General features: G+C 45.7%; 1 protein-coding gene across 3 annotated transcripts; it reads right to left on the bottom strand.

The window, feature by feature from the left end:
* On the bottom strand, positions 1-26,642 carry HIPK1 (homeodomain interacting protein kinase 1). 3 transcript variants are annotated; one of them, XM_064472428.1, is made up of 16 exons: positions 26,416-26,642; positions 24,570-25,647; positions 18,865-18,988; positions 16,483-16,602; positions 15,629-15,715; positions 14,642-14,826; positions 14,195-14,357; positions 13,194-13,416; positions 12,214-12,335; positions 10,558-10,692; positions 7,846-7,985; positions 7,478-7,660; positions 6,708-6,923; positions 6,138-6,376; positions 5,619-5,755; positions 1-4,613 (listed from the first exon to the last, which is right to left on the bottom strand). In XM_064472428.1, the coding sequence occupies exons 2-16, from the start codon at positions 25,643-25,645 to the stop codon at positions 4,128-4,130; spliced, it is 3,636 nt and encodes a 1,211-aa protein (XP_064328498.1). In that variant the 5' UTR covers positions 25,646-25,647; positions 26,416-26,642; the 3' UTR covers positions 1-4,127. The 3 variants fall into 3 exon arrangements, with proteins under 3 accessions (XP_064328498.1, XP_064328496.1, XP_064328499.1); XM_064472426.1 differs by having other exon boundaries at positions 7,846-7,988; positions 26,416-26,641; XM_064472429.1 differs by lacking the exon at positions 10,558-10,692 and having other exon boundaries at positions 7,846-7,988.
* Positions 26,643-27,288: the final 646 nt, after the last annotated feature.

The following is a 27,288-nucleotide window of genomic DNA, read 5'->3' as shown; positions in this document are numbered from 1 at the left end:
TAGAGTACAGAAAATTAACCCTTTTTATTGATGCATTGCAATTGTTCTACATTTTTACCATATTATGTAGAAAATACTTAAAATACAAGCTACTTTGTAAAACCAAAGACAAACATTGAATCCAAAGATAAACTATGTTTTCACAATGGACCCTTTTCCCATATAGTTAGTATTAAATTTTTAAATATCTATTTCTTTTGTTAAAATGATTTTTACATACCCCCTAAGTACATCAGCAATACAAACATAGATCAGTAATTGTCAGAAACTACCTGTATCTAGCGGCTTGTAAAAAGGAAGAGCACAACCATAAAAGAAAGTTAAATTTTACACGGTAACTAGCATATCAAATACATTTAATAAAGTAGGAATTCCATTGCAATATCAAGGATTCAAGCAGAAATACTAACATTACATATAATGTACTGCTACATGTAGTGAGATAGATATAGTTCAAGCTGAATCTGAAATCACACATTATATAAAGTTTAGCAACAAACAACCATGTGGACATGCGGCACCATTCAGAAATTTAAATAAAAAAGAAAGCAGGGCTGTGCCAATCCTGTCATTTAGAAGCAACTTAGTTTCATGTACTAAAAGAAATTGCCGAGTCAGAGGTAAATTACTGCATCCCATCCACCAGGTGCTAAGCAGGAAAGCCTCAGGAGCTGCCTCTGCAGTGGCTATCGCAGCTGCGAATACAGGTCAGGTAATAGGAGCAACTGATTTAACAGCTCAAGAATCACGGACGAGCCTAGATGGGACCACGGTTACCAAATATTCGAAAGGTGAATCCCAAACTAGTTTTAAAGAAATTAAAGAGGGCTCCAATTTCTATTCAGAGATAGCACATTTCTTTACAGAGGATGTGTAGCAGCTCTGACAATGAGGAGAGTCCGTTTTGAAACCTAATTTGAAGGCTGGATACGCATGGGAAGAAGGGATGTGTCTCCTTAGAGCAGACTACAAGGTACTTCAGTTGGGCAACACATACTGGGGCCAGACCGGGACCCGCCACGCTCGTGAAGCCAGCACCAGAATGAAAATCTGGCCCTGCTGGGGCGGGGGTTTTGTTTGCTTGGTTCATGCCGTCTATCACAGAGGAATTTCAGGGTAATCGACAACTTGTTTTAAAAGGAGTATGTTTCATTTCACCCGCGCCATTTCCATCCTGCCCTCCTCGTTCCAATACTTTTGGTTGGGAACGTGGACAGTGGAAAGGATGACACCAGGCTTTGGGAATACATTCAATTGGGCTTAATTATGTAACAAGGACTCTAAAGATCATTTTAATCTGAACTTTTTTGGGGGTAAGTGGGCAAGCTCTTCTCAGAATTAGCAGCAGATTTTGCTAGAGGTCTTTTTCGCCTCTTAGGACTTCATGGAAAACACTCTACTCTCTGTGAAACAGGGAATAACGTTTTCCTGAAACGGGAACTGGAGCTTGCTTTGCCTTTCGACGGAAAGGCCCGACTCTACCCAAGGGATATCTCAAGGCAAGTACTGAACACAAGCAATGCCAGATGGGAAAAAAGTAACAAAGTGCCTACAGCAACAAATAGCATCGTTTACACCAATGATGTGGGATAGCAAGATCGGCTGGGTATCCGCACACTCACGGAAGTGCTCTGACTAAAAGTACACTGAACGACGACGCTGCTAATGCTACCGTCCGGTTCCAAAGTCCTTGATCCCTCTATCGAAGAGATGCCAAACCTTAACAGTTCACCAGCTCCAGGTCAGCCCAGACTTCCTTCTATCAATTGTGTGGAATTTCAGAAGTGACTTTTGCACTTCTTGTCACACACCGGTCGGAGAACTGGCCTCTCTTCCACTGGGGCGGAACATAAACTGGGATTCAAGGGTACCAAAACCTCTTATTGCTGCAGTAATACGGCCGCTCAAGCCAGTTTATCATCCATTTGGACAAGATGCCTATCGTACATACTGAAGATGAGAAATAATTCCTATTACAAGGGACCCAAGAAAACAAAGTGTAGTTTAAAAACTGCACTGATTATCCAAAACGAGTAATTCCTCTGAACACTAACTAGGGCTACAGCTGACAAACCTTCCCGACAACTCCACATTAGCAGTAGCATTACAAAACTTTTTAATGGTATTATGTGCTTTACAGCAGGCTCTCTTTGGTATAAATATTCTATCACCAAGCTAGCAAAATTTTACAAGAAATGTCTGCTATTAACGTGGGGGAAGGTAACGCCATACTAACCTAATAAAAAGTGATTGCACATATTTAATCACTTCTGCAATATTAGACTAAACATTCCAATGCATTCCCAGCACTACCTTATTCGAAATGCACTGACAGACATCTAACAGTACATGTGCCATTTCAAGGAAAAGCTTTAAGGAAACATCGCTTCACTCTGAACAAAAATGTAGCTTTTTATGATAGCGTTAAAACTGAGAACAACGCACCTATGCAACATACTGCTGTTCTTGCTGTGATAAGCTTAGTGAATTGCTTCAATTCGACGGGGGCTTGCTGGTCCCTCATAAGGCAAGCTCACTGTAAACTCTAGTCACACTACATCATCATTTAAGGCACTACAATAAGGGGACACACCAAACAACTCTTCATCACACATACCTGTGCAAAACAAATCAGAAGGTATCCTTTTCTCTCGTGAAGCTCTACTCCTCTCTCAGTGCTACAGTGATGAGCTCTAACCATTGCATTATATCACATACATTCCGACATGAATCAATTCATTTTGGTTTAAATACAAAGGATACATCAACTCCATCCCCAGGAACGTTTAGGAATTAGACAAACACTAAGTACAGAGTTCAAGTATAATCACTACACATTTTGATTACAAAGACAGAACATTTGGGGTTAGCAGGAAGTTTTGCTTGTTATATTTTTCTAATCAATATGTACATATTTCATTTTATGTAAAATATTAAAACACCACCAATACAAAACTTCTAAAATAGTTTTAAATTCAGTAATAAACTTTAAAATCTGGATTTTTTTTTTCCTCTTTTTCTTTCTCTTTTTTCCCCGATTCCTACATGCATGTACTGTATACAAGTCTTATTAAGAGCGCTTTAAAGTAGCTGTTGACATATCCAGGAGGATACGCTCACAGGAGTATAAAAAGCTGTACACATCAATACAGTGATGTTTCATTGTATTTCAAATTCATCTCCCTCCTAAATGAATCACGTGAGGAAAAATATTAAGAAAAACAGAACAAAGAAAAGCCCTGTGCTTCTGTGAAGGAATCCAGCTCCGTTATAGGGCCAGCGTCTAGTAAGTTGCAGAAACCAAATTTTAGAGCAATGCTGCACTGTTCATTCTCAGCTGAAGACTACAGCGTCCTGACAAAGCTGCTAAGTTCTGTTACACAGTGAGATCTTGAATACAGGTTGAAAAACTTAGAATTCTGCAATGAATGCAATAAAAATTCAGCTGTGTTAGGGCAACACAGAATTTTCAAGAAAACAAAACAGGTTTCAGGGTTTACAGGGACGCCTGAATACATAATGTTGCTAGTACGAGGCAGCTGCCTCTACCAGTCCTTAAAAAAGCAGAGAAGTAAACAAAAAACATTGACAGTAACATGTACGGAGATGTAATGGCTTCTGCAGAACCAGCAATTTGTTAGAGACAAAGTGAATTGGAGAACGAAAGTTAAAATATTAAACTTGATTTTAAAACTGCCCAGCAACATAATGAGATAGATGTGCATTACATTTTTAGTGGCAACATGGATTTGTGCAAGCTGCTAAAATATAATCTGCTAGTCTTTTTAAGTTATACAAGTTAAAAAAGTCGTGAGGATCTGTCTTCCAAGACACTGATTTTCTGTCCCCTTTTTAGCACAACAGAACATTTTTAAATAAATGTGACCATGAACTTTTTAAAAGCATCTATAAAAAGTAAGTAAAATTTTAAAAACTTAATTAGTGACCCTCGTACTGGTAACAAAGCATGCTGCTCAGTTAGTGACTGAACTCACTAGAGCCATTTTTGAACAACATACAACCAGATCAGGGAGAAACAAACACCAGGCAGTCATACCAGGTAAAGGTTCACCTGAAATCCTTCTCCAACCTCTCAGGCCTACTGCAGGACAGTGCTTTACGAGGAACTACAAGTACGAGTACTGGTTGATCTTTGTAGGGCTCAGCGGATATCCAGTGTAAATAGCAGACCCTCTGGAAGCACCAATATAGGACTGGGGAGCAAACTGGTGTTGGTACTGGGCAGGCGGAACATTTGCAGAAGTCAGCAGACTCGGACCCACACTCACAGGGACCTGGTGGACGAGTGTGCTCGGGTGGGCAGCGTACGTGGTGTGCCGCGAAGAGCCCTGAGGGGAGAAGAGGTGGGCGATGGAGGTGGTGGAGCCCAGTGTCGCAGCAGTGGTTGGAGCATAAGTGTACATATGTGGCTGGCTGGACAGGTGTGCATTTGCCGTTGCTGCTGCCAGGTGGGGATGCACTGGGCTGCTGTGCTGAAACGTGTAGGGAGCCTGAGAAATAGTTGACGTGAGGGGTGCCACATAAGCTTGCTGCCTGCGTGGGACAGCATTTCCACTTCTCTCCTGTGAGGCCAGCACTGTTGTTTGCTGGTTCTGCAGGGAGAAGAAGTAAATAAGGTTAGTGGCTGTCCTGAGGGAAAAGTGCAGCGGACAAGGAGGTCAGCCAGAGCCTCCCGATCAACACCTCTGCTCTAGCTGCGGGACTGACACTTCTGCAGATCCTCCCTTCCCACCTCTGTGAAACCCTCACACAAATTTGAGAAGGGTTACTGCAGTTCCACTGAGACAGAGGTTACGCTTCTCCACAATGGGATCCAACTGCTGCACCTGGGGTACCACAATACAGAGCTGTGCAAGTGCATGCGGGTCTAAGACTGACCCAGCCCTTGAACTCCTCACACTTCTATTCTTCTGCACCTCAGTGAGAGCAGCAGCAGCAGCGCTGCTCCATTTTCACACAACAAAGCCTGTCTTGTCCCCACGCCAGAAATGAGCTGGAGGTGTAACACTTCTCTTCTGAAAGGCTACTGCAGCTTGACTCAAACATCAGTAGTGACACAAATTGGAGTGAAACCAATCTCTAAAAGTTTCGAGGGAAGTCAGGTGCTAATTCTTAGTTTGAGAGACAAGGTCCAGCCTTATTCTCCTGGTCGTGCCTTTGTGAGACCTAAAGAAGGGAGGTAAAGAACAAAACAATCTCCTCTTCTCATACTGTTGAGTGCCTTCAATGCTACTCCAATTCAACAGCTGGACCCTGGTGCTGCTCTCCCATCCGACTGGCAGGAATGACTCGCTGCAAGACAGGTGTGACTAGGAGCACAAAGACACAAGGCAAAGACATGGACATAGCCGTGCTTCCTTCTCCTGCCCTCTGGTACAGTAACAAATTCTTTGCCTTGAGAAACTTCACCTTACTCCCTACAGGGTTTACCCTACAAGTCATGGCCACAGGACAGAATCAGCTTCAAAGAATTAATGAGGTAGCAGCCATTGATCCTCTCTGCAAGCGAGTCATTCACCCCACCATACAGAGCAGTGTTTCTAAAGCAATTCTAAAGCATCATGTTCAAAGCTCACCAAAAGTCACACTGTGCTTACCTGGCTGAGATTGAGGGGCTGCACGCCAGTCGTCACCACGCGATGTGAGCGGTACCCAGTAGGTGTTATACAGCACCCTGACGACTGCCCGCTCACAGAGGCCACTGGCTTGGTCTTACTGCTGCTGCTCAGGATGCCTGAAAGATTTCAAAACCTTAGTCCGTTCTTCCCTTCCACACACCACACACCCTGACAACCAGTCTGCCTAACCAAAGAACGCACAGGGACTATTTCTGTAACAGAGCGTTTTCTTCAATTATGGTTTAAAATCTGATTGTACAAGAAATCATTGGGAATTTTTACAGATCTTTCTGAATGCAGCCATACATATATGAATGGTAAATCTATCGATGAAACTGAAAAAGGCTTGCACTCTCAGAACAGCAGCTGTGAAACCGAAAGCTGCTGAAGGCCCAATGCAGGTAGTGCGAAACTGCGAGGACAAAGCTGTCAAGGATGAGACAGCACATGAGCCTTGGCAAAACTAACGAGCACAGTACCCTGTGAGAGCACACCCACCTGAAGCTTGGGTAGCTACAACGCAGTCATTGAGCTGTGCTTTCAGTGGTGGCACAATGATAGTCCGAGAGCTGGAGCTGTCAGCCGCTCCTCTGCTCGGCAGCTCCAGGGCACCGCCGGTACTCCTGAGAGAGGAAAGGGGGTCTGTGGCATAGGGGCTGTTCAGGGAGGAGTCGGAATCGGGGGAGTCATTAACAGTAACGTAGCTGATGACATTGGATCTCTGCTTCATTCCCAAACTGCAGGGGGGAAAAAGGGAAAAAAAAACAAAACACAAAACCAAATGGGAAACATTCTAGCTTTTACCACAAGATACAGCAGACCTCCCTCTGGGATCACACACCCTCCCTCCCTGTCAGATTAAATTCTGATTAACCAGAGACACAAACAGCACAGTGGACATGATGCAGAATTTTTTTCTTCTGCAGTGCTTCTTAGCCTAGCGTAGCCAGGGCTCGATGCTTGGGCTGAGCTCAGGACAAACCAGTACCGAATCTGGTGCCTCAGGTTCAGATTCAGATACAGAACTGACAAATTAGGCATGAAATCATACCCAAATGAACTTCCTACCTGGCAGGTTTGTATTTGCTGTCCTCTTCCTCATCAGTGTCGCTGCGAATGGTGATGACACTGACGGGTGGGCTTGGAGTGTCTGGGATCACAATGGGCTGGTGCTGCTCCTGCACTGGGACGAGCACGTTGGAAGAGGAGGAGGTGGAGCGCAGAGGGCTGCTCCCAATGAGCGAGTAAACTTGGGAGGGCACAGTTTCTAGAGTTGAGCTGGGCCTGAAGGAAAACCAAAGCAGTACTCAGCTACATGTCAGCAGGCTGGGACAAACCAGCACCAGCATTAAGAACAACCAGGCTCCAGCAGGCTGGAGCACGCATACAAGAAGCGGCATCTTGAAAGACACAAGCAGATTCTCAGCACAGACACTCAGACGGGAGAGCGCCACAGAACACACCCCAAAGGGGAACAATGCACTCAGTGACGCTCTGAACAGGATTGATTAATCTAAACACTGCCAGAAACCTGCTACCCCTTGTTAGACAGATGTCAGTTCTGTCACTTGCATTGCTGTGACACGAAAACACCCTGAATGTGTAAAACTCCCCTTTGACCAGTAAAGTGCTCGGTCAACCACACTCCTTGCTCTCTCATACGACTTATATCAGTGACTACTGTACAGAGACTTCTTCCAAGGCATCTTTAAAAGCAACTGTAGCACATTGAAAAGTTACACAGACAATGCCTCTGTGATCAGAAGACCAGTTTTTCACGTCATAAAGGCACACAAACACACCCACAGTCTTTCTAGGGCTGGGAAAGGAAGCCTTACTTGGCTGCGCTTGGTGCTGGCTGCTTGTTCTTCTTTGCTGGAACATTGCTGCTTTGCTGCTGCCTAACAACATGAGCAACTCCAACGTTCAGAGGCTGTGCTGTAGCTAACGTCACGTGGTTGGTCAGTAGCGATGGCTGTTGCATGAGAGTGCTATACTGATTTCCATGGGAATGAGCATTCCTGGGGCAGGGGGGAAAAAAAAAAAGAAAAAGACCCAAATCCCATGACTACGCTGCAGGCACCAAAAGCTGCACTGAGCCCCTGCGTGATTTTCAAGGGAAGGGAGAAATTCTGTGCACCGCAGGCAGTGCTGCGATGGCACGTACTCCCATTTGGCACGGAGTTGGACCCCGTGCAATCCCTACCTCCAGTCAGCTAATTGCTGGGTGCCGCCGATGGTCTCCGGAATCACAGCCGCTGGCTGAACAGAGTTGTGCAAAGCAACCCCTGGGAGCTGCTGCCAGGTGGAAGGAAGCAGTATCTGCTGGGTTCCCCCAGGCCAGGCCTGCTGCAAAACAGCAAACACATACACAGGTTCACTAGATTTCAGCTCCTACCGGCGGAGGGAGAGAGAGATATTTGTTCCAAGCAATAAATGCACTCGTGTAGATTGTTAGCTTGCAGAGATAATAGCACATCATTGCACTTTCTCTAAAGGTCTCAGTACAGTGAGAGAACGAGAACACCAGAGAAACAAGCTTCCCCTGACTCTTTGCTAACCTTTTGTCTCACAGATGTCACCTGGGGAAAAGAGTGTTAATATCGCGCTGCAGAATGCAGCCAGATACTGTACTGCCAGATGCAGCATGAGCGCTCACGACTGTTTCTGCATGTAATTTTACGCATACTGCTCTGCCGAAGGATTCCAAAATCTGAGGCCAATTTGGTCCTTACTGTTTTTCTGCCTTACAGGGCTCACATTGAGAGAGCTGAGACAGTGTTATTATTGTGGAAATTCACCCCACCTCAACAAACGTATTTAAGAAAAGCCACACTGAGAGAAACATTTAGTTACAAGGGACATACATGATGATATTTTCAATTAATTAATATTATTAATGTTCCTGTTCGATTTTACAAGAATGCAGAGTTTTCTCCTGGGGAAGAAAAACCCAAACAAAATTTGGCAGTACAATATTTCTATGATTTTGAAAATATATGGCTCTCTTTCCTGCAGCTTAAACTGCAAAACTGTAAACACCTGCTGTTTTAAATAAAATATTTCTGCAAGTAACAGATCCACTTATTACAAATACTGGTTCCAAAAAAGAAGCCTTCAAAGCAGAAAACTGCTAAAACCTCTGCCAACATAAGCGGAATAACAACAATATTAAAAAAAAAAAAAAGAGAAATATGTTAAAAGTCACACCATGCGTCTTTCCAAAAGCCAACACCTGCACAAGACAAAGCAGAGAGTTTAATACAGCAAGATATAAATTCCCAATGAGAGCCAGAAATCGGGCCTTCCAAGCGACGAACTGTTTTGACAGAGGAAGGACAAAAATATGCGAAGCTTAGCAAATGGCTAATGCAAACTCAGGGGAAGCAGCAAGGGAGAAGTGTCGGAAGCACTAAAGGTGAGCAAATTCACGCCAAAGGCTCCCAGAATCCAAACAGAAATAGTAAGTCCTCCAGAGAAACTCAGAACCCAGGCTCATAGTATGGAGGCAGCTGGCTCTGATCTCCACTGCTGTACAGGGGAGTTGAACGTCAAGTCCACTGCACATGCACAGGAGAATAGAATTTGCCTGTTGAATCAAAAGCCCAATTACACTTTTGAAAATATCACTAACAGTTCACTTGTGTCCCAAGCTCTGCTACAGTCACCCCTTGCCGTTTTCAGAGCCTAGACTGCAGCCTTTCAGCAATCAAAAATTCAAGAGGAGGAAAGGATACACATCCCTGGGTCTGTTTTGCTCAGAGCTGTGACCCAGGAGAACCCCACTCTCCTGCCCTCCCATCTGCAGAAACAGGGAGAGTTAACTTGGTTCAGAAGAACTCAAATGAGTGGGTTTTAATTTCAGTACAGGTATGACTCGAGCAAATTCCACTTCAGCAGAGGTCTCCCTCTTGGAAGAAAATGACACTCAAACTACCACTTTAAAGCCACAAGAAACAACATGGTTCACATAATGGAATGTGCTTTGAAAGACATGTGAGGATACCAGCACTTAAGTGCACTGCAATGTTTTCATAAGCTTCACTGATCTGATTCTGGAGTTTTACAATGACTTCTTTGTGGCACTGGCAAAGTTGTTCTGATGCAGGTGCCGAATGAACACAGAAGAGGACAATTTTGAAAACAATGCTTCTTAAAGGTGTGTTTATTCCCTTCCCCCATCCTTTTTAAAAATTGTTCCAAATAGCCTAAAAGCTAGCTATTGCCATTTTGGATACTAGAGCTCACCTTTAATTTCAACCAAGAAATACATATGAACTGAAAGTATGTGTGAAGAACGGTATCTTTATCTGGATGAAGCAAGCTACCTGTGATTGGCTATAAATAACAAAAGGCCAGAAAATTATTGTCAATGTTCAGCAGAGGTTAAGAGAAATCGACTGCTAAAGCAATACATTAGAGAATTCGCTATCATTAGAGATTTTATCCTGTGCTTAATGACCTGAAACATTTCTACATGCAAAGCAGCTTTACACATGTTGAAAACAAAATATGTAGCTAACTTGCCAAGTAGTTCAAATTCTGGCCATCCAGGTACCTGTAGCAGAGTCAAGCTAAAGACTGATTCCTTTGTATTCAACGATCAAAAGGCAAAGATAGCAAAAAGCAAGCGAAGAATGAGAACAATTATGACTCTTCTATAGTATAGCTTAGAAGAGCGTTGTAATACTAGGCTAGTAAAAATAGGCTAGTAAATAGTCAATGGATCTGGATTCTTTACAGAGCCACACTAAACGTCAGAGTCAGACAGTGCTTCAGCAATGTTGGGGAGGAAAACAACAAGACATTAAGATGTAGCAAGAACACAGCCACAAGATGGCACATGCTTCCATGCCCTCTGCAAGTCTAAGTTAAAACAAAAACTCAGTTAGTGAACACAATCAAGGGAGGCAATTACCAGTACTGCAGCCGTCTGTTCTACTAGCGCTGGCCGGCCGGCTGCGCAGTTCAGAGTAAAGGGGACCGCATACTGCGGCGTGATGGTGGCTACTTGAGGATGAAGAGTTGCTACCATTAGTGGTGTACAGCTTCCCTGAAATGTAGATCAGGCAGTGAGTGAAACACACGTACTGAGGCAGGACAAGCGGGTTCAGCAATAGGGCCAGAAAAGGCTTCACCTCACTGGCATTCTATGGTGCTTGAGCAGGCTCCAGAATTGTAAGGGATGCAGGGAAACCAACACCCAGACCCTCCGGGCATGTTCCTCTAAGCAGTTCCACGAGGGGAACACAAGGAACAGGATCTCTCTGATGACACAGTTGAAAAGCAAAAATGAGAAAGCGTTCAGCTCTTGATACTTTACTGGGTCCCAGAGAGCCAGCCACACTACGTACGCGGCACTGAGCCATAACGCAGACTGCACCCCTAGCCGGACACCGCGTTCACTGTCGTTCCCCCACATTCACATGCAGTACTCTCGGGAGAAGATAAACTAAGGGGTTTAACAGAAGGCACGGTAGGTCTTTTGTATCACAAAAAAGCAAAGTTATCTGCGAAGAAACTACCAAGAGACGTATTAGTCCATGAGACGTCCAGTTAAAACTAGACTCTTAGTGCACAGTTTGCACTCTCAGGAAAAGCAGGGTTTGGATTCAGGTGGGCCTCCTTCAGGTGTATTCTGCTTTTTGGATACTGTTACCTGTATAATTATGCTAAACAAACCAGAGATCACAGAATGCCACCAAAATTATTTGGACTGAACAATCTAAAAATTACTCTTCTAGAAGTAGGTCAGTAAGTACAATATACTGCCTAGAGAGTAAAACTAATAAAGCATGTGTTAACGTCAGCAGAAACTAAAAGTCTGCAAATAAATAAAAGTGCACTTAATTATAAAGGCAATTACAAGTTTTCAGTGAATAAAACCTGTGAATCACTGGGCACTCGCTATATATTAAAGCATTACTTTTTGGAAATAAACATTGGTTTAATTTATGACACATCACTAATATAAAAAATGTCATTTTTTAGAATTATTTGTGAATTTTGCTATTGCCTATTTTTAAAATGCAAACAAGAGAAATAGGTATGTCATCGCTATGCGTCAATTCACACTAACAATGTAACTACTTGAGAAGGATTGAGAAATGATTTTGTTGATTTAAAGATGAAATTTTAACGTAATCTGCACTGCCACTTCTGTTGGGATCTCGCTTCTCACAGAAATTATTTCTTCTAAAATTTGCTGCCACATTTATGGAGCGCAGGCAAAACCACGCACCACCACCTGCTAGGCAGTGCACACCTGTGCAAAAATACCGCCTGGTTTTAGCAGCTGAAAGCTACGTATTTATTCCCATTATTAAATCAAACTCCTAAAACCAGGAAGGCACGTGACATAAACCAGTTTAGACTTCAAATATTCCAGAAAAACAAAACAAAACAAGAAAACGCTGTCTTAAGTGTGATCTGCATTTAACCTTTCAGAGTGTTCTGAGAAGCCCCTGCACTCACCCCAGCCCGAGAGGGGCAGTCGGGTTCTCCTGGGTGGCGGCAGGAATTGCAGTGAACTCTATGGGGTTTTTTTGGTTTTGTGGGGTTGGTTTGTTTTTACCTGGGTGAGAACTCCAGACTGGATCTGCAGTGGCTGTGCTGCAGGTGCTTGTGGTACAATGGGGACAGCATTCTCCATCCTTACGGGGAACCCAGAATGCTTTGTAGTTGCCTGAAGTCCAGCTGTAGGGGACAAGAATACATCACATCTAAGCTGCTTTTTTTTTTTTTTAGTTTCTTTCCAAAATCAAATTCCTACCCAGTAAGGGCAGAAGACGTGGGTCAGATGAATAGAAAGCAATGCTGTTCGCTTTGACCAAAGCACACTAATAGAGCACCAGCTGAACTAAATACTTCTGCAGTCCTGGTACGCCAGAGCGCCACGACAAGCAGCCCTCAAAAGCCTGCCTCTGTTGAAGTCCAGTCTTGTTTTCAGAAACAGAGATAACACAGAATCTAATTCTATGTTGCCTGGGACTAAGTTCAGAGTTCTAACCTTAGACTCTCGGTTCCCTTTTCACATATAACCCTCCATACTAACACAATCCAGATACAAGCATAAATAGAGAACTTTCAGGATTAACAGAGCTATGCTTGTGCTAACCTCACTTATCTGCAATCTGTGACAATTTGTTGCTAGCAAACTTCACAGCTTGTGAACCGAGGCTCAAAAACCAGACACGCGCTCCTGACATACAAAACCTAGCATGGCACTTTCTTATTTTCAGATAGGTCTGGCTCCTCTGTCCACTGCTTTCTGTGGAATGCTGTTGTGTTCAGTTTGGGGGGAAAAACTGGTTGAGCAAGCAGATGAAGACTGCAACCTAGGCAGGCAAGATAGCGTCACCTGCTCACGCATGACCTGGAAGAGAACCAAATTGTCTACACGTGTCTGACCTGATTCTGCACTTACATCTGATGCAAGAACACTGTGGGAGATGCAGAGTGGTCTGCTGCACTTTCTCAATTTACTGCGAATTACAACTTCTCATTTCTAGCTAACTGAAACCACAGTACCATACAAAGGGTTTTTCCGCTTACTTTGAAAAGCAGGGGGGCAAACAATGAACGTTTGCTGGAATGGGTCAGTCTGTGTGCAGATCTGGGTGGTTCCAGGTTGCAAGGAAACACTCTGTTGTGCCACTCCTGCAACCGGTGCTGCAGATGATGGATACAGAGCAGACTGGTAGTTTAGCAGTGAGACGTCAGAGTTTGCCAGGGAAAGAGTAGCAGCAGCAGTAGAATTGGAAGCCAATACACTGGCCTGGGGGAGGGGGGGAAAAATAATCAGATTTATCACTCATATTTGTTATAAAACAAACAACAGGAACCATCAGTATCACAGAATCCCAGACTGGCGGGGGCTGGCAGGGCCCTCTGGAGCTCACCCCGTCCCACCCCTGCGTGAGCAGGCACCCCCAGAGCAGGGGCACAGGGCCGCGTCCAGGCGGGGGGTGAATGTCTCCAGGGAAGGGACCCCACAGCCTCTCTGGGCAGCCTGTGCCCCTGCTCTGGCACCCGCACAGGGAAGGGGTTTGTCCTCATGTTCAGGGGGAACTTCCCGTGTTCCAGCTCGTGCCCGTGGCCCCTTGGCCTGGCGTTGGGCACCGCTGAAAAGAGCCCGGCCCCATCATCCTGACACCCACCCTTCAGGTATTTATAAGTATTGGTAAGACCCCCCCATTAGTCTTTTCTCCAGGCTGAACAAACGCGGGTGTCTCAGCCTTTCCCATAAGAGAGATGCGTTTATGAAGGAAGCACCAGGAAGAGGTTTCGGGTAAAAGGCATTAAGACAGTATAGGGGAAGAAACATGAATTGCACCAACTTTACTTATGCTGCTGAACTGATGGGCAAATATGATTAGGTGAAATAAAGAGACTGCCTTGGCCCGGGCTTTGGAAAATTAAATTTCAGGACAAGACTACACATTCTGGACAGCAATTTAAATATAGTATTTTGCTGAACAGGATTTGGCCTGAAAGCACAAAATTAGACTACCCAATTTCTTTGATTAGTATAAAACAGCTAAAAGATGCTATACCTGATTGTGCACTGTATTGAGCTGGTTGTTAAAGCTCATTGTCAGATTTGTGCTTGTATTAGGAGCAACGTGAGTCGTGAATGGGCTCTTAATCTGATTCACTGTATCGTACATATTAACTCTTCGCTTGCAGATCTCCATATTCTGAAAGCAAGATTTCACACTGAAACAGAACAGAAGGAAAATATCAAATATGTTAAAACAGTACATGGAGACATGACAGATTCCCAACTTTATGCGCATGCCTTTAGGTTTAGGTTCGTTCTTTTGTTTGTTTTAAAAACATGAAAAGGAAGCTTATGAACATTCCATTCCTTATACATGCCATCGCTGTTTTCAGATCAGCCAGAAACTGCAGAAAACAGCATCGACAGAAAGCAGGAGAGTGTTATTCTGGGTTTCCAGTAAGCCCTCCTGAAACAAAACAAGAAATCTAAGGAAGCCTACTGATTACTGTGTGGGAAATCCAGTAGATGTGCCATTGTAACAAATGGATGGTTCAAAGTCTTCAGTGGAGTAATTCTCTTATCTGCATCAATTGTCAACATTTTCTTCAACAAATCAATATATTCCCTTCGGTCAGCCTTCTCTGCCAACATGTCAGTCCCTTCTAAGTCTGTAGACATATTCACCTTGAAAATAAGACGAGAATAGTTCACAGAAACATCAAATGCTACCTAACGATTCAGTAATTTCACATCACACAGAAATACTTATTAGGCATTTCTGTCTCTTAGCCAGCTTAATTTTAGGTACTACAGCACTAACACACCACCTTTCCCTGGCTCATTCTATAGAAGGAAGTCAAACTTACACATGGAATTTTCATCTCAACATGAAGTTGGGCTGTTCAGTAGATATTAACCAGGCTTCATCCTCCCCTGTCTGGCAATACGCCCTCATTTTTTATGTGGGACTATATGGAGCTAGCAAATCAGAACGGCAAGATTCTACGTCCTCCGTACAGATGTACAGTGATAACAACAGCTACAAAAGCAACAGAAAATTGAGACCTCGTGATATTAAAGTCGTTCAGGTATTCCTTCATTATACCTCTGAAAATAGAATGTAAAAATAGAACGATCTGTAGTCCCTGTCAACATTTCCAAAGTCCAATAAGAGGCCTAATCCAATAAATACATCTGGAGGCGCTTAGCTTCCCTACTGCTTGACGACTTGTGGCGATAACGGGCTAAGCACACTTGTTGCATCTACTGGATCAAGGCTTAACTAAAACCAAGGCATTTCTAACAGGTTTGTGTTCTTTAGGACAGTGATTTCTGATGCAAATTGGCACCGTGGCAAACCTACATCAGTGCTCTCAACAGCACATGGAAGAGGACTGCTCCCACACAGGAGCCTCATCTTCAGAGAGACCAATAAAGTATGTAATTAACGTGATAGTTATCTGTGTGTTACAAGATCTCCACACACCTGCGCCATATCATCCAAACAGTTGAATATATATTTCCGAGCTTCTTTTGATTTTATTCCTGTCTCCAACTCATGTTCTTCTGGGGTCTAGAAAATGAAGCATTTGTTAGTATAAACTGAGGTATTGCACATGGATAAAGAAAGAGCAGTGAGAAAAGAGCTGAGCCAGGTGATCTTCTGCCTGCTTTATGACAAATCAGATGCCAGGAGGCCAAATCAAAACAGCCATGCGTTCTCATTTCCTCCACTGGGAAGATCATTCATTGCAAAGCTGAATTAACAATGGGATGACTTCATTTCAAGGCTTCGTTAGGTAGTGCTAATGCCAGAAGATCTCATCCTAAATCAGAAATCTTCAGAAGAGGCCATAAATATTTTAAATCCCTGTTTTACAAACAAAAAGAAAGGCAAAATCCCCTTCCTTTTGCTGCTCAGCTTTAATGGCAAATGAAACGTACCTCTGATTCTTTCCTGTCCGCTGCCAATACACAATAGATTTCTGTTAAACTAGCAAACATATCATGAAATACTCCCTATTTTACTCTGTGTATTGTCAGGAGACGACAACAAGATGACACACTTCGAGACTGAGCAGATAAAGTAATAGAGATAATGGTTATTTATATTAACGCCCACTCTTTGCTGGTACTATCATGCACAGCTGCTATTGTTAGATGGGTACCAGGAGGTCTGTACGGCTTCTGAAATGAAATACGCAAATCGGCTACATCTGAATGGCATTTCAGGTCCAGCCTTCACGCAGAATGCTTTCACGGCACACTAAAACTAGGTGTGAATTTATATCAAGTCCTCAATGAACAAAACAGAATTGGGACTTAAAAAGACAGACAAACCTTTAGCCTCCACAGTGGGTATCCCAAATTCGGATCTCTGTTAAAAAACCTGCTTGTTTTCGTTCCCGCACTGAGAAGATACTCCGCTGGAAGGCCTTGAGTTTGCGAAATGTAACGAATCTAGGGAAGAAAATTAAAAGAATGAGGACTCCCAATATAAAGAACTCATAGCTACTGGAGTAATAATCAGCCAGATTTGTTCACAGCAAATAGGAAACCACCTGTAAATAAAGAATGCCCAGATAACTGAAACTGCAAAATTAAAGGGACTATCTCATGTATTGATAAGGACACTTAACTTTTAAAATAATATTATCTGCAGAAATCTTAGATTTTAAATACATCTATCTTATTTTATGGAAAATTTTTTGTCCAAGTATATGTGAGCAGACTGTAAGATTTTTGAGACATCGATGAAGTAACACCAATAGTCTTTTAATACCAGCAATGCAAGAATTACACATTTTGAGAAAAATACCACAGAAGTTACCATGTATGTATACCTAATTAAAGGCGTAAGTATCCGAGCAACATTACTGTGACTGGCTACGTACACTCTGGGCACGCAATTTGAGAATAATGTCATGGCAAAGCTCTCACTGGCCAAGAAAGCAAGACCAAACCGCTAGTACAATCAGATTCTTACATCCTCAGAAACATCTGACATACTTCTCTTTACATGTAACAAACTGAATGGCTCAGAATTTTGGAAAAGGCACCTGAATAGCTGTGACGGTATCAGTAAGACACGGGTAAAGAGCTAACAAATAAAAAGTTATGCTCAAAAGGAAAGAAAATAGCAGGTTATGAAAAAACACAATAATTAGCTTTTTTAAAATATTCCAAATGTTGCCCAATTGCCAATGCTATTTGCTGTCAGGATGCACGGTGAGACACGTGACATCGCCTTTGTCATGACTCTCCCCTCAAAGGAGACTATTTAAAAGTTTAAGAAAAAAACCCTGGTAAGTCCGATTCATAAAGTGGGGACTGGAAACACAATGTTAGGGTAACTAGGCTTCGCTCGAATCGTCAGTTATAGGTCCTTTAGCAAGTCTCACTTCTTATGTGCAGAACTCCAGCTACTCCACCGTGCCAAAACAGCTGATCACTGCAGGGCACTTAACTCTGCTATAGCTTGTGATCCACGCGAATCTATTCACTCCCTGTTCATTTATGCCAGTGTGGATCTGAGTGTCTGCAGGTGAGTATTTTTTGTATCTGCACAATAGTTCAGCTAAGAGTTCTGTTATTTCCATGAGGCACAACTCTTGCTTTACAGCCAAAGGGCGTTTAAGAAATAATAGTAAATCCCATCCCGATCCACGAACTCTTTCCTGGAGAGGTCCTCTCACAGGTTCCGCCTGAGGTTTCGCTTGCTGCTCCAGAACCTCAGAAAATATGAAGGGAAGTCATCCCTATTTTTCAGGCGCAATTCAGATATCAAAATCAACCACATGAAGTCACACCTCATCCTGCCTCACAAAGGACTGCAAAATCCTGTCTATTAAGCAATGGAAAAAGCACCTCGTCCCCACCCACCTACATGACTAAATAAGGTTCTCAGAATTGCACAAAACTCAGCGTGCAAGGAAACCACCACGCTGTACCTCAGTTATTTTCTAACTCATTCTGCTCATTAAGGTACCACTGTGTTTCCTTTGGAAATTTACAGTGCTGGAAAGGTATAATACAAGTAAGTTTTCAAACTTAGTAAGTTTTCATGTATTTTATCACATAAGGAAAACTATACCAAGCATTGTAACAAGACACCACCATAAAAACCACAGTGGTAAATTACCCTCAAAAAACCTCTCATTTAGACTCTTTGTCCTTTTATAGGCAACTGACTAGCCCAGGTAATAATGCTAAGCATCCATGGGAAGAATAATTAGTTCAAGATGCCTTTTCAGACTCCTGCCCTTGTATTTCAGAGACAGCTTGCGGCCCACACTTTGCATTAAAAATGAGGGCTGCTGTAGGTATTAACAGGACAGGAATGATAGGCTTGTTCTGTGTCTGCGTGGAAAAACTGCCCTCGTGGTGAAATTACAGAGGGCGTTTCAAGTCAGGGCACACACCTCACTTCTGTTTTGTCAGGAAGGTATTTCAACAGCTTTTGGGTTTGGAAGCCAGGGGGTCAACTGTAAATTGACTCTATATATTGCATGACTACGTTCACCCCAAGTTAAAACACACAGAACTCCTTGCTCTCCTGTACAACAGCAGAGACAGAGGGGCAATGCGAACACCACAGAGAGAAAATGACGACAGACAACAGTGATTTGCAGTAGATGAAATCTGACGTAGGATACGCTGTTAGAGGGACACAGATCACGGTGACTCCGTTCGAACAGCCCCACATCCGCCACGCGCTCTCACCTGATCATACTCAGATGCTCCTGGATACAGCGGCCAGCCTAGAAACAGCTCAGCTATCACACAGCCCAGTGACCACATGTCAATAGCTTCACAGAACGGCAAACCCAGGATGATTTCAGGAGCTCTGTTGCGGGGGGAGGAAAAAAAAAACAGGTAAAATCTTTGACTCTGAAAGCATCCAGAGCGATCTGTAGGAAAGAAGTACATAATGCTGCTCCTTCTCTCCTCCAAGCACAAGTAAATCTGCATGAAACCAAGTGATTCACTTTAAAGCAGAAGATGTTTCCTCAAGTGGCCTAACAGATCCCAACCTTTTTATCACCTAGCGGCACGGCTGGATTCATTTTATTGCCGTGGTGCCCTCCAACTCCTCGGTGGCCTTTATGCAACTGCGATACAAAGTCACTCCTTCAGTAACCTCTTTAATTACACTTGACAGTATGTCTGGTGTGAAGCATCCCTGAGACGGCGCTCAACCTGCCCTAACAGAACTGGGAAGAAAAGTTATGGCAGACAGTGCTCAGGCTTTTCTCGGAAGGTCTCAAGATCCCAGGTAATCAGCTGCAGAAGGGTGCCTGTTTTCATGTGGAAAAGAACAGCATCTGCAGAGCCAGAAAAAGGAGCACTTCAGAGAGCCGCTCAGTTTCTATCAGCAGGTGTTCGTACAGACTTCGTTTGGAGAGTTTCGAGTTTAAAATGGACGGAGAGAACACAGCTGGAGATTGTGGCTGCTTTGCAAGGTTGTGCTACAGGTTTCTGTGCACGGAACCACACCTAATGCAAAATTTACCTGTCTGGCCCAGCCTTCACATGAAGGTGATGAAAAAACTCAAACTCCAAGTAGGGTTTGCTTCTGCAACAGGTTGGAATTTCAGGGAGATTTCTGTCTGGAACTGACTCATAACACAAAAGGATGTTTTAGTACAACTCCTCACCTACACACAGCTCTGAAACAAACCAATGCTTTTCTGTCAGGCTGAATTCTGGTCATACATTTGCATACAGCATAAACCCCAAGTGCTGCAAAAACCATGCCAGTTGGTGTGGGAATTTACTCTGGAAAGTACAGGGAACACGAAAACCTCGATCTTCGTCATGCATAACTAACACAAGCGCAAAGGAAGACAGAAAAGTCCTATACTCCAGGCTATCTATTTTCTGATCGTGACTCCGGTAGCACACCCCAGGGTTTGTGTGACATTTTTTGTCTTACAGTGTGGATACTTCTGCTGTTAAAAAAGGCTCTGAAACCAGTTCTGATCTTCCTACAGAATTATAAAAAACAAGTCTTGCATAACGTACAGGTGTCAATAGATCTGACGCTGACCCTCCTCAACTGTTCAGCCTGAATGTACCTCCCAACTGTTTGTACATGGCAAGAAGTGACTCTCCAATTAATCACCCTTTGTGTCGTGGTGACGCAGATACAGCTTTTGTTTTAGGTGGCTACACAATTACCACCAGCCAGTCTCCAAAACAAATGCACTCAGCCCAGTTGCCCAGGCACAGTGCCCCTGAGAAAGCACAAGATCTATCGAAAAAGACAGATAGCGGAACCAGCTGTTTGCTGCAGTGAGGTCATACCTATTCTCTATCAGCTTTAAAGCAAGGCGGTTGTCCTATTATATCTGAGCCCCCGAAAAACAGTGCCACGATGTAGCTTTAGTCATCAGAATAACAGATTATTTAAGCTAAGGCATTCTGACACTTGCTCAGCTTGACATTAGCTTGTTTCTACCTTCTTGTTTGTCTATCCCTGGCAGCAGTTGACTTTGGAACAGTTTTGCATATGTGAAAATATAAACTGATTATGCAAGTATGACAAGTACCTGACATTCGAATGCTGAATGTCCTGCTAAACATTTATATTTTAAAGAACTACGCTAGACTAGATCCAACTTTCTATAGGCTAACAGGTGCAAACAAGAGGAATCCATTTCTACAGTACTTTGGTCTTCACAAGCACAGCGAGTATGATGTAGTCATTCACGCAGGATTTTCAGAACCCCACATGCCATTAGTCTACTAGTCATCCTCAACAAACTGCACTGATCCTCTTGATTATTGTATTTATGCAGGAATTCCCAGTTCAGATAGGACCCAAACCTGTCATAAGGAATGCTACACGCCTGAGTTTCCTTGGTTTGGACTGGCAAACAAGCTAAAATATAAGTGACTTGTGGAATAAGCAGAGCATGCTAATCCTTCACAAGCGCATTTAAAAAAAATCCCACCAATTCCAATGGAAAAGAGATTAGCAGCAACAAAGGCTGGATGTGATAGTTTGCTAGTCTTTAACTACACTCTGGAATAGACTTAGGTATCCCAATACCTCAACACCAAAATGACAGCAAGTTGAACTCTATGCATTTTATTCCCTGAAACTAAATAAATGAAATTCTCACAAGCCACCTGATTTCATTTTGGTTGCAGGACAGAGCTGGTAAATCAGAATCTCTCTCATCTCCTTTCACACCACCATAATTAGCGGCCTTATGAGATGCGAGTTGAAACAGGACAACAGGCAGAGGTCACTTTCATAGCTGGTCTGTCAGAGATTAAAGTGATTTTACAATCTGAAGCTCTTTGAAATAGAAACCAAAAACATTCTTTCTTTGCATACACACTTGCCAAACTCTGACGTCCAAAGTTGGCAAATACGCTCAGGCACTCTCAGGAGAGAGAGGATTCACAGCAGTAGCGGAAAAAGCCAAGACTTACTTTCAGCATTTCAAAACACACCATGTTTACACATGGGTCTTCAGCCCTTCCCCTTGTGAAGAATGAAGCTTGTACAACTGCAGCAAATAACATGATCCCCACTCAGAGCTGGATTAGCAAGCAGAGAGTTAGATTTGGCAGCATGCACCGCTGCTTCCCAGGCCAACTTGTCTGGGGACAGAAGTAGGTGTTGTAGCCCAAAGCAGAGGTAAGAAACGGGTAACACTGCACTCTGCGAGCTCCCCAGCGCTCAGCGCCACCGTCGCAGCCCCTCAGCTCAGTATCTTCAGTTTGCTAGGCACCTCTGTGCTGACCCACAGGAGACACCAGGAGGTAGGGGCCTGAGTAAGACTCACACGATGGCTGTACTTACATATAACGTAGGACATGAGTAAACCTCACACTCTGAACATCGGGGAGATCAGCCTTCCCAGGGATTTTTCATTTCTGCAAGCTGTCTACTTCCTTCTATTGTTTATCCTCCTCAGGGAGAACAGAAGCATCCATACCCTTCTACACCTGATGTAACAAGCGTACACTCTGGGTTTCAGGTCAGGAATTACTGCTAAGAGATCTCAGGACTGCGACAGAAACACGCACAGAAGCATGACCGCCAGAGTCAGCCTGCTCCTAGTCCATGCCTGGCTCTAGAGCCAAAGAATCCCTCACTGGGCACTTCTACTCACACTTCAAGCCAACCATGTCACGGCAGTGAAACTGCCCTTCTCGACCGGGGTTAGGCTGCAGAGGCGGCAGCAACGCCTGTGGGGAGAGGGGACCTGCCGCAGCCTTAGCGCCCGTGCCCCGACGAACCCCGCGCTACCTCCCAGCTGGACGGATGGCGCCAGCAGCGGCACCGAGACCGGTGCAAGCCTCCAACTGCCAGAAGTACTGGCAGACCCTGGAGCGAGCGGGGCTGTTGGACGAGATGACCTCCAGCAGCACTGGGCATAATTAATAAAGGAAAGTTTTTCCATCAGGGCATATATATCAGAAAATTGACCTTACAGTACCCGGGTTTGGCTGCTCTAGACATCTCTACAGGAGACGGAGGTTACGTAAGTGCCAGTAACAGGTATGAAAAACCAAAAAAGTGAACACAGAAAGAGAAGTTTATTTTTAATAGCTGACAGGGAACCAAATGAAGAATGGGTCTGTTTTATTAAACACAGCATTGAAAAAAATTCCAGCTTAGAACTCATCTGAACACTAATTTAATGTGAATATGGTTAAAGCAATCCAGTTCTCCCACAAAAAGCTGGTTTCTACACCACCTCCATAAGTTCCTAGATTATGGATTTTAGTAATCATCATTATTAAACTAATTACACATCACTAAATACTAGATTTCCACATCACAGCATTCTTAACTTCAGTCAGGCAGACAGTCTTAAACACCATCTAATCTCAGGTTATTTGCCCTTGTGACAGTGTCAGTCACCCCACGGCAGGGAGGTGGAAGTGGCCTGGAGTTCAGTGCCGCACACAAAGATGAAGCAGACAGCTTCCTTCCCGGCAGCCCCTTTAAGATACTTATCATCCCTTGCTGCTTTTGCCTCAGCCAAACCTGCTTTTTGCGATACCAGAAACTGGGAAGCACCGTACGTCTCCCCGCACTGCTCCGCTCACGTGCTGCAAGTCAGACAGAGCACGCTACTGATCAGCGGTCACCTCTTCTCATGCAACAACAACAAAATTAATAATGCAGTTTAGACAGCGAGCATTTTAACAGAGTTATGATGCACTGAAGACAACTGCGTTACAAAAAATAGCAATCAATAGTTTAGAATTGGAAAGATTGGTGCCAACAAGCTGAGTGAAGATCGTAAGGAATGGATTAAGAAAAGTCTTTATCACACGAAAGAAATGGCACAGAAAGCTGGTACTCGGTGTTAGAGGGAGTTAAAAAAAAACCCCAAACCAAACAAACCCACAAAACAAAGGGGGCAAGGATAGAGGCAGTACAAGGAATGAACAGAACACGCCTACAACAAGCCAGGGCTTTAAACTGAAGCTAGGAGGATAGGAAAGACATCAAACAGGGCAGAGACATAGGGTGGGGTGGAGTGTCTCGAGTCCTCTGTCTCGTCCCAGCTGGAAGGACTAGATACTAGTTAAGTTTTGTGTCAAGCGAGCTCCCGTTCCGCTGAAAGCAACCCTGACACACCACGCAGACTTCTTCATGTCCCTTTGACGCCAGAAGTTCTTTCTGCATGCATTTACTGAAGTCTACTGCTGTTTATGTTGAAACGCACACTACTAACAGAACCAAGCTGGAGGAGTAATCAAAAGAAAAAGCACAGCTTCCTTTAGCTACGCAGTTTCTGAGTTTTTTGCCCATAGCTTATTTTTAATTCTTAGAGAAGAGTAGGGTAGAAAGCCATTTCTACGTTTTGCTAAGCAGAGATCTAGCTCACCCCCATTTTAAAAGAGCTACAGGCCTCATGAAGGCGTGACTTACCAAGGTTTGATACAGGAAGTCATGTGCTCATGAAGTAAGTTCAGATAAAGACAGAACCAGAAGAAATAGGATAAAAAGAAATTGGCATCCCTTTGACTTCTCTCCCTTCTAAATGACCATGGTTAATGGACTAGTTTCAGATCGTGGCAAATAATCCAAAAGGCACTACTTATAGCGTTCTGCTTCCCCAGTTTGCTACTTCTCACATCGCCACAAACTAGCGACAGGGTAAAATCAAGTTACTGCACTGATCTGGGGTAAAAGGAAGGTACCGGACTGTGTATTATGTCACACTTGCGAAGTAGAAGTTCTATTTATTTACACACAAATTTCAGAAAAGAACACCTCAGGAAACATGCAGAACAGTGGATAGGTTGGTCATTTCCTCCTCCCCCTTCAAACGGGGTTAGGCCTAATGCCAGAAGCATTAAGTCCTTGTAGAAGCAAACCCCTAGCACCCCACCAGGATCAGCGCTTCTTCGCTTGCGCAGCGCATGAAAGCGAGCATTGTGTCAGTACTTACCTATAATAGCGCGACTGCAAGTACGTGGAGCACACGGCTTTAGACACGTGGCTGGCTGAACCAAAGTCTATCACCTTCACTCGGTACGGCTGGCGCGCAGGATCCACCAGCATGATGTTTTCTGGTTTCAAATCAGCGTGTATCAGACCCAAGCTCTTTAACTTCATCAAGGCAGTAGCCACTTGCTGCAGAATTGGCCGGATGTATTTCAGGGGCAACGGACTGAACTTATTTTGCTTTAAGAAATCATATAAGTTCTGTTCTAGCATCTCAAATACAAGGCATGTATGATTCTTGTGTTGAAAGCACTCATAGGAGCGAACGAAGTTATATTCATCAGCGTTCTCACTGCTCAAGCGAGAGAGGATGCTCACCTCTATCTGGCCCTGCCTAGCATAGGAAGGATGGTTCTTCAGGATTTTGATGGCTACAATCTCCTTTGTGCTACGTTTCCAGCATTTCGCCACTTGCCCAAACGTCCCTCGGCCCAGGAATTCCAAGACCTCGTAGCTGTTTGTCATCGAGCACAGGATCTCATGCTGGACCAGCTGATAATCGCCTTCACCACTGGAACTGCTGCTTTTAGTGGTTACCGTGGTGGTTGTGGCCGCAGCACCCACCGCAGGTCTGTTTTGCAGCATGAGAGGTGGATGTTCCTCAATTATCTGCACACTACCGTTGCTGTCGACCTCTTCACTTTTCCTTTTTAATCCACATTTTTGGTATGGTTCCAGTAAAGAAACGTTGTTCCTATGCGTTAGGGTTTGGCTGTTCTGGAAGGATGCTGTCGCACTGCTGCCTGTGCTGTCAGCTGCTGTAACCACAATGTGCTCGACTGAAGGAGCAGGGAGAAGGAGGTTCTGATCGTAAGCAGGGATGCTGAAGTTGGCTACCTGATGAGAGGAGCTTGCTTGCCCTTGAGCTGCTGGGAGGTTTTTGCTGTGGGTATAATACTTGTCACTACTGCTCTGTCCTGAAACATCCCAGGCAGAGGGCTCCACTTTCAGTTTCTTGGCACTGCAGAAGGCACTCGAGGATACTGACGGAGGGGAGAACACCTGCAGCTGTGAGGCCATACCTGGAAAGGGAGAGAACTCATTAGGACCGCTCAGCAGCGGCGGGCTGTGATGGAACAAGATCCTCCATCTGCACGAGAAACAGAACGACAAGTATTTTTCTAAGCACCGTATAGTGCCTGCTGCCTAGGAAGGCGGCCTTTTGAACTGCTGATCCTAAGGGCGTCCACAGCACGAGGCTCTCCAGTGGAACTACTGCATTTCACCTCACTGCCTACAGCATAAGCAGCAGGCAGCTCCCTAGCCAGCTTTCTAAAGGCTAAAGACATCCCTGCAGCACGAGATGGGAAGGCAGCGCTGACGGATGGAAGGCAACAAGCAGGAAGGTGCTGACAAACTAAGATCACCTTCCCAGCGGCCCCAGGCCTCTTTCCACTTCGCTGCGAGAACAGAGTCAATGGGAGACCTAACCCGGACGCGTCAGACCTCGGGCAGCGCCCGCACCGGGGAACCGCACGCACCGCACGCCCCGCGGGCAGCGCCGGCACCGGGGCACTGCACACTCTGCGGGCAGCACCCGCACCGGAGGCACCGCGGGCAGCGCCCGACGCACCGCGGGCAGCGCCACGACCCGGGGACGATCGGCCGGGAAGGAGCCCGCGCCCGCTGCCCCCGCCCGCGCCCCGGAAGCCCGCAGCGGCGCGCCACCGCCGGCCGCTCGGGGCGGGGGGGGCCGGGCCGGGCCTCCGCCGCGCGGGCGCCGAGGCTTCCCGAGCCCGCCGGGCCTCCGCCCCGCCGCCGGGCCCGCCCGCTCGCCCGCCCGCACTCACCGCCGGTGGGGGGTTCTCAGCCGCGGGCCGGACCTGCCTGGGGGACACACGGGGGTGCGGAGCCCCGCAGCGGGCGCATCATAGCCCCGCCGCGGCCGCCGGCCCGGCCCGCTCAGCCTGCGCACGCCGGGGGGAGCCCCCAGGCCGTTCCGCCGCCGCCGCCAGGCTCCGCCGCGCCCCCCCGGCCCGGCCGGGCCCCCCCCGCCCCGCCGCTCCAGCCGCCGCCGCCGCTCCCGCCGCGCCGCTCCGGGCCCCTCGGCCGCTCGCGCCAGACTGAGCCAGCCGAGCCCCGAGCCGGCCAGGCGGGCCGAGCGCCGAGCCCGCCCACGTGACCGCGCGCGAGGCGGAAGGGGCGGGCGGCGCCGCGGCCGAGGCGGAAGCGGCGGGTCCGGGCCTCGGCAGGGCCGCGCCGGGACCCCCCTGAGCCCCGCGGCCGCCCCTACACCCGAGCTGGCGAGGCCAGTCCTCGGCGGCCCGGGGCCGTTCCCCGTCCCGGTACCGAAGCGCCGCTGCCCGGGGGCCCTTGCGGCCACCCGCACCCCGCGGGAGCGGCCTGCCCGCTTCCGCCGCGCCCCCGGGCAGCCTCGTGGTCCCCCGCCGGCCGGTGCCCGCTGAAGGAGCGCGAAGAGACGCGGCTGCAGCAGCGGCGGGGAGAGGCCGGCGGGGAGGGCCAGGGCCTCGCCTCGGAGGTCGGGTCTCCTGGACGGGACCAGGCGAGTCAGACCAGTGTCACCCACTCGGGGACTCTGTCTCTAAGCGTTTTTAATTCAGCCTCTTCCAAAGTAAAAATAACATTAGAGACGTTTCTTGGTTGTCTTCTGAAAGCTGACAGGATTTTAAAATCTTTACAAACACTCTTACCAAAATCTCAGA

This window comes from Phalacrocorax carbo, chromosome 23, assembly GCF_963921805.1.
Source record: "Phalacrocorax carbo chromosome 23, bPhaCar2.1, whole genome shotgun sequence".
In the NCBI taxonomy this organism is placed as follows: domain Eukaryota; kingdom Metazoa; phylum Chordata; class Aves; order Suliformes; family Phalacrocoracidae; genus Phalacrocorax; species Phalacrocorax carbo.
This window is presented reverse-complemented; position numbering and strand designations above follow the sequence as displayed.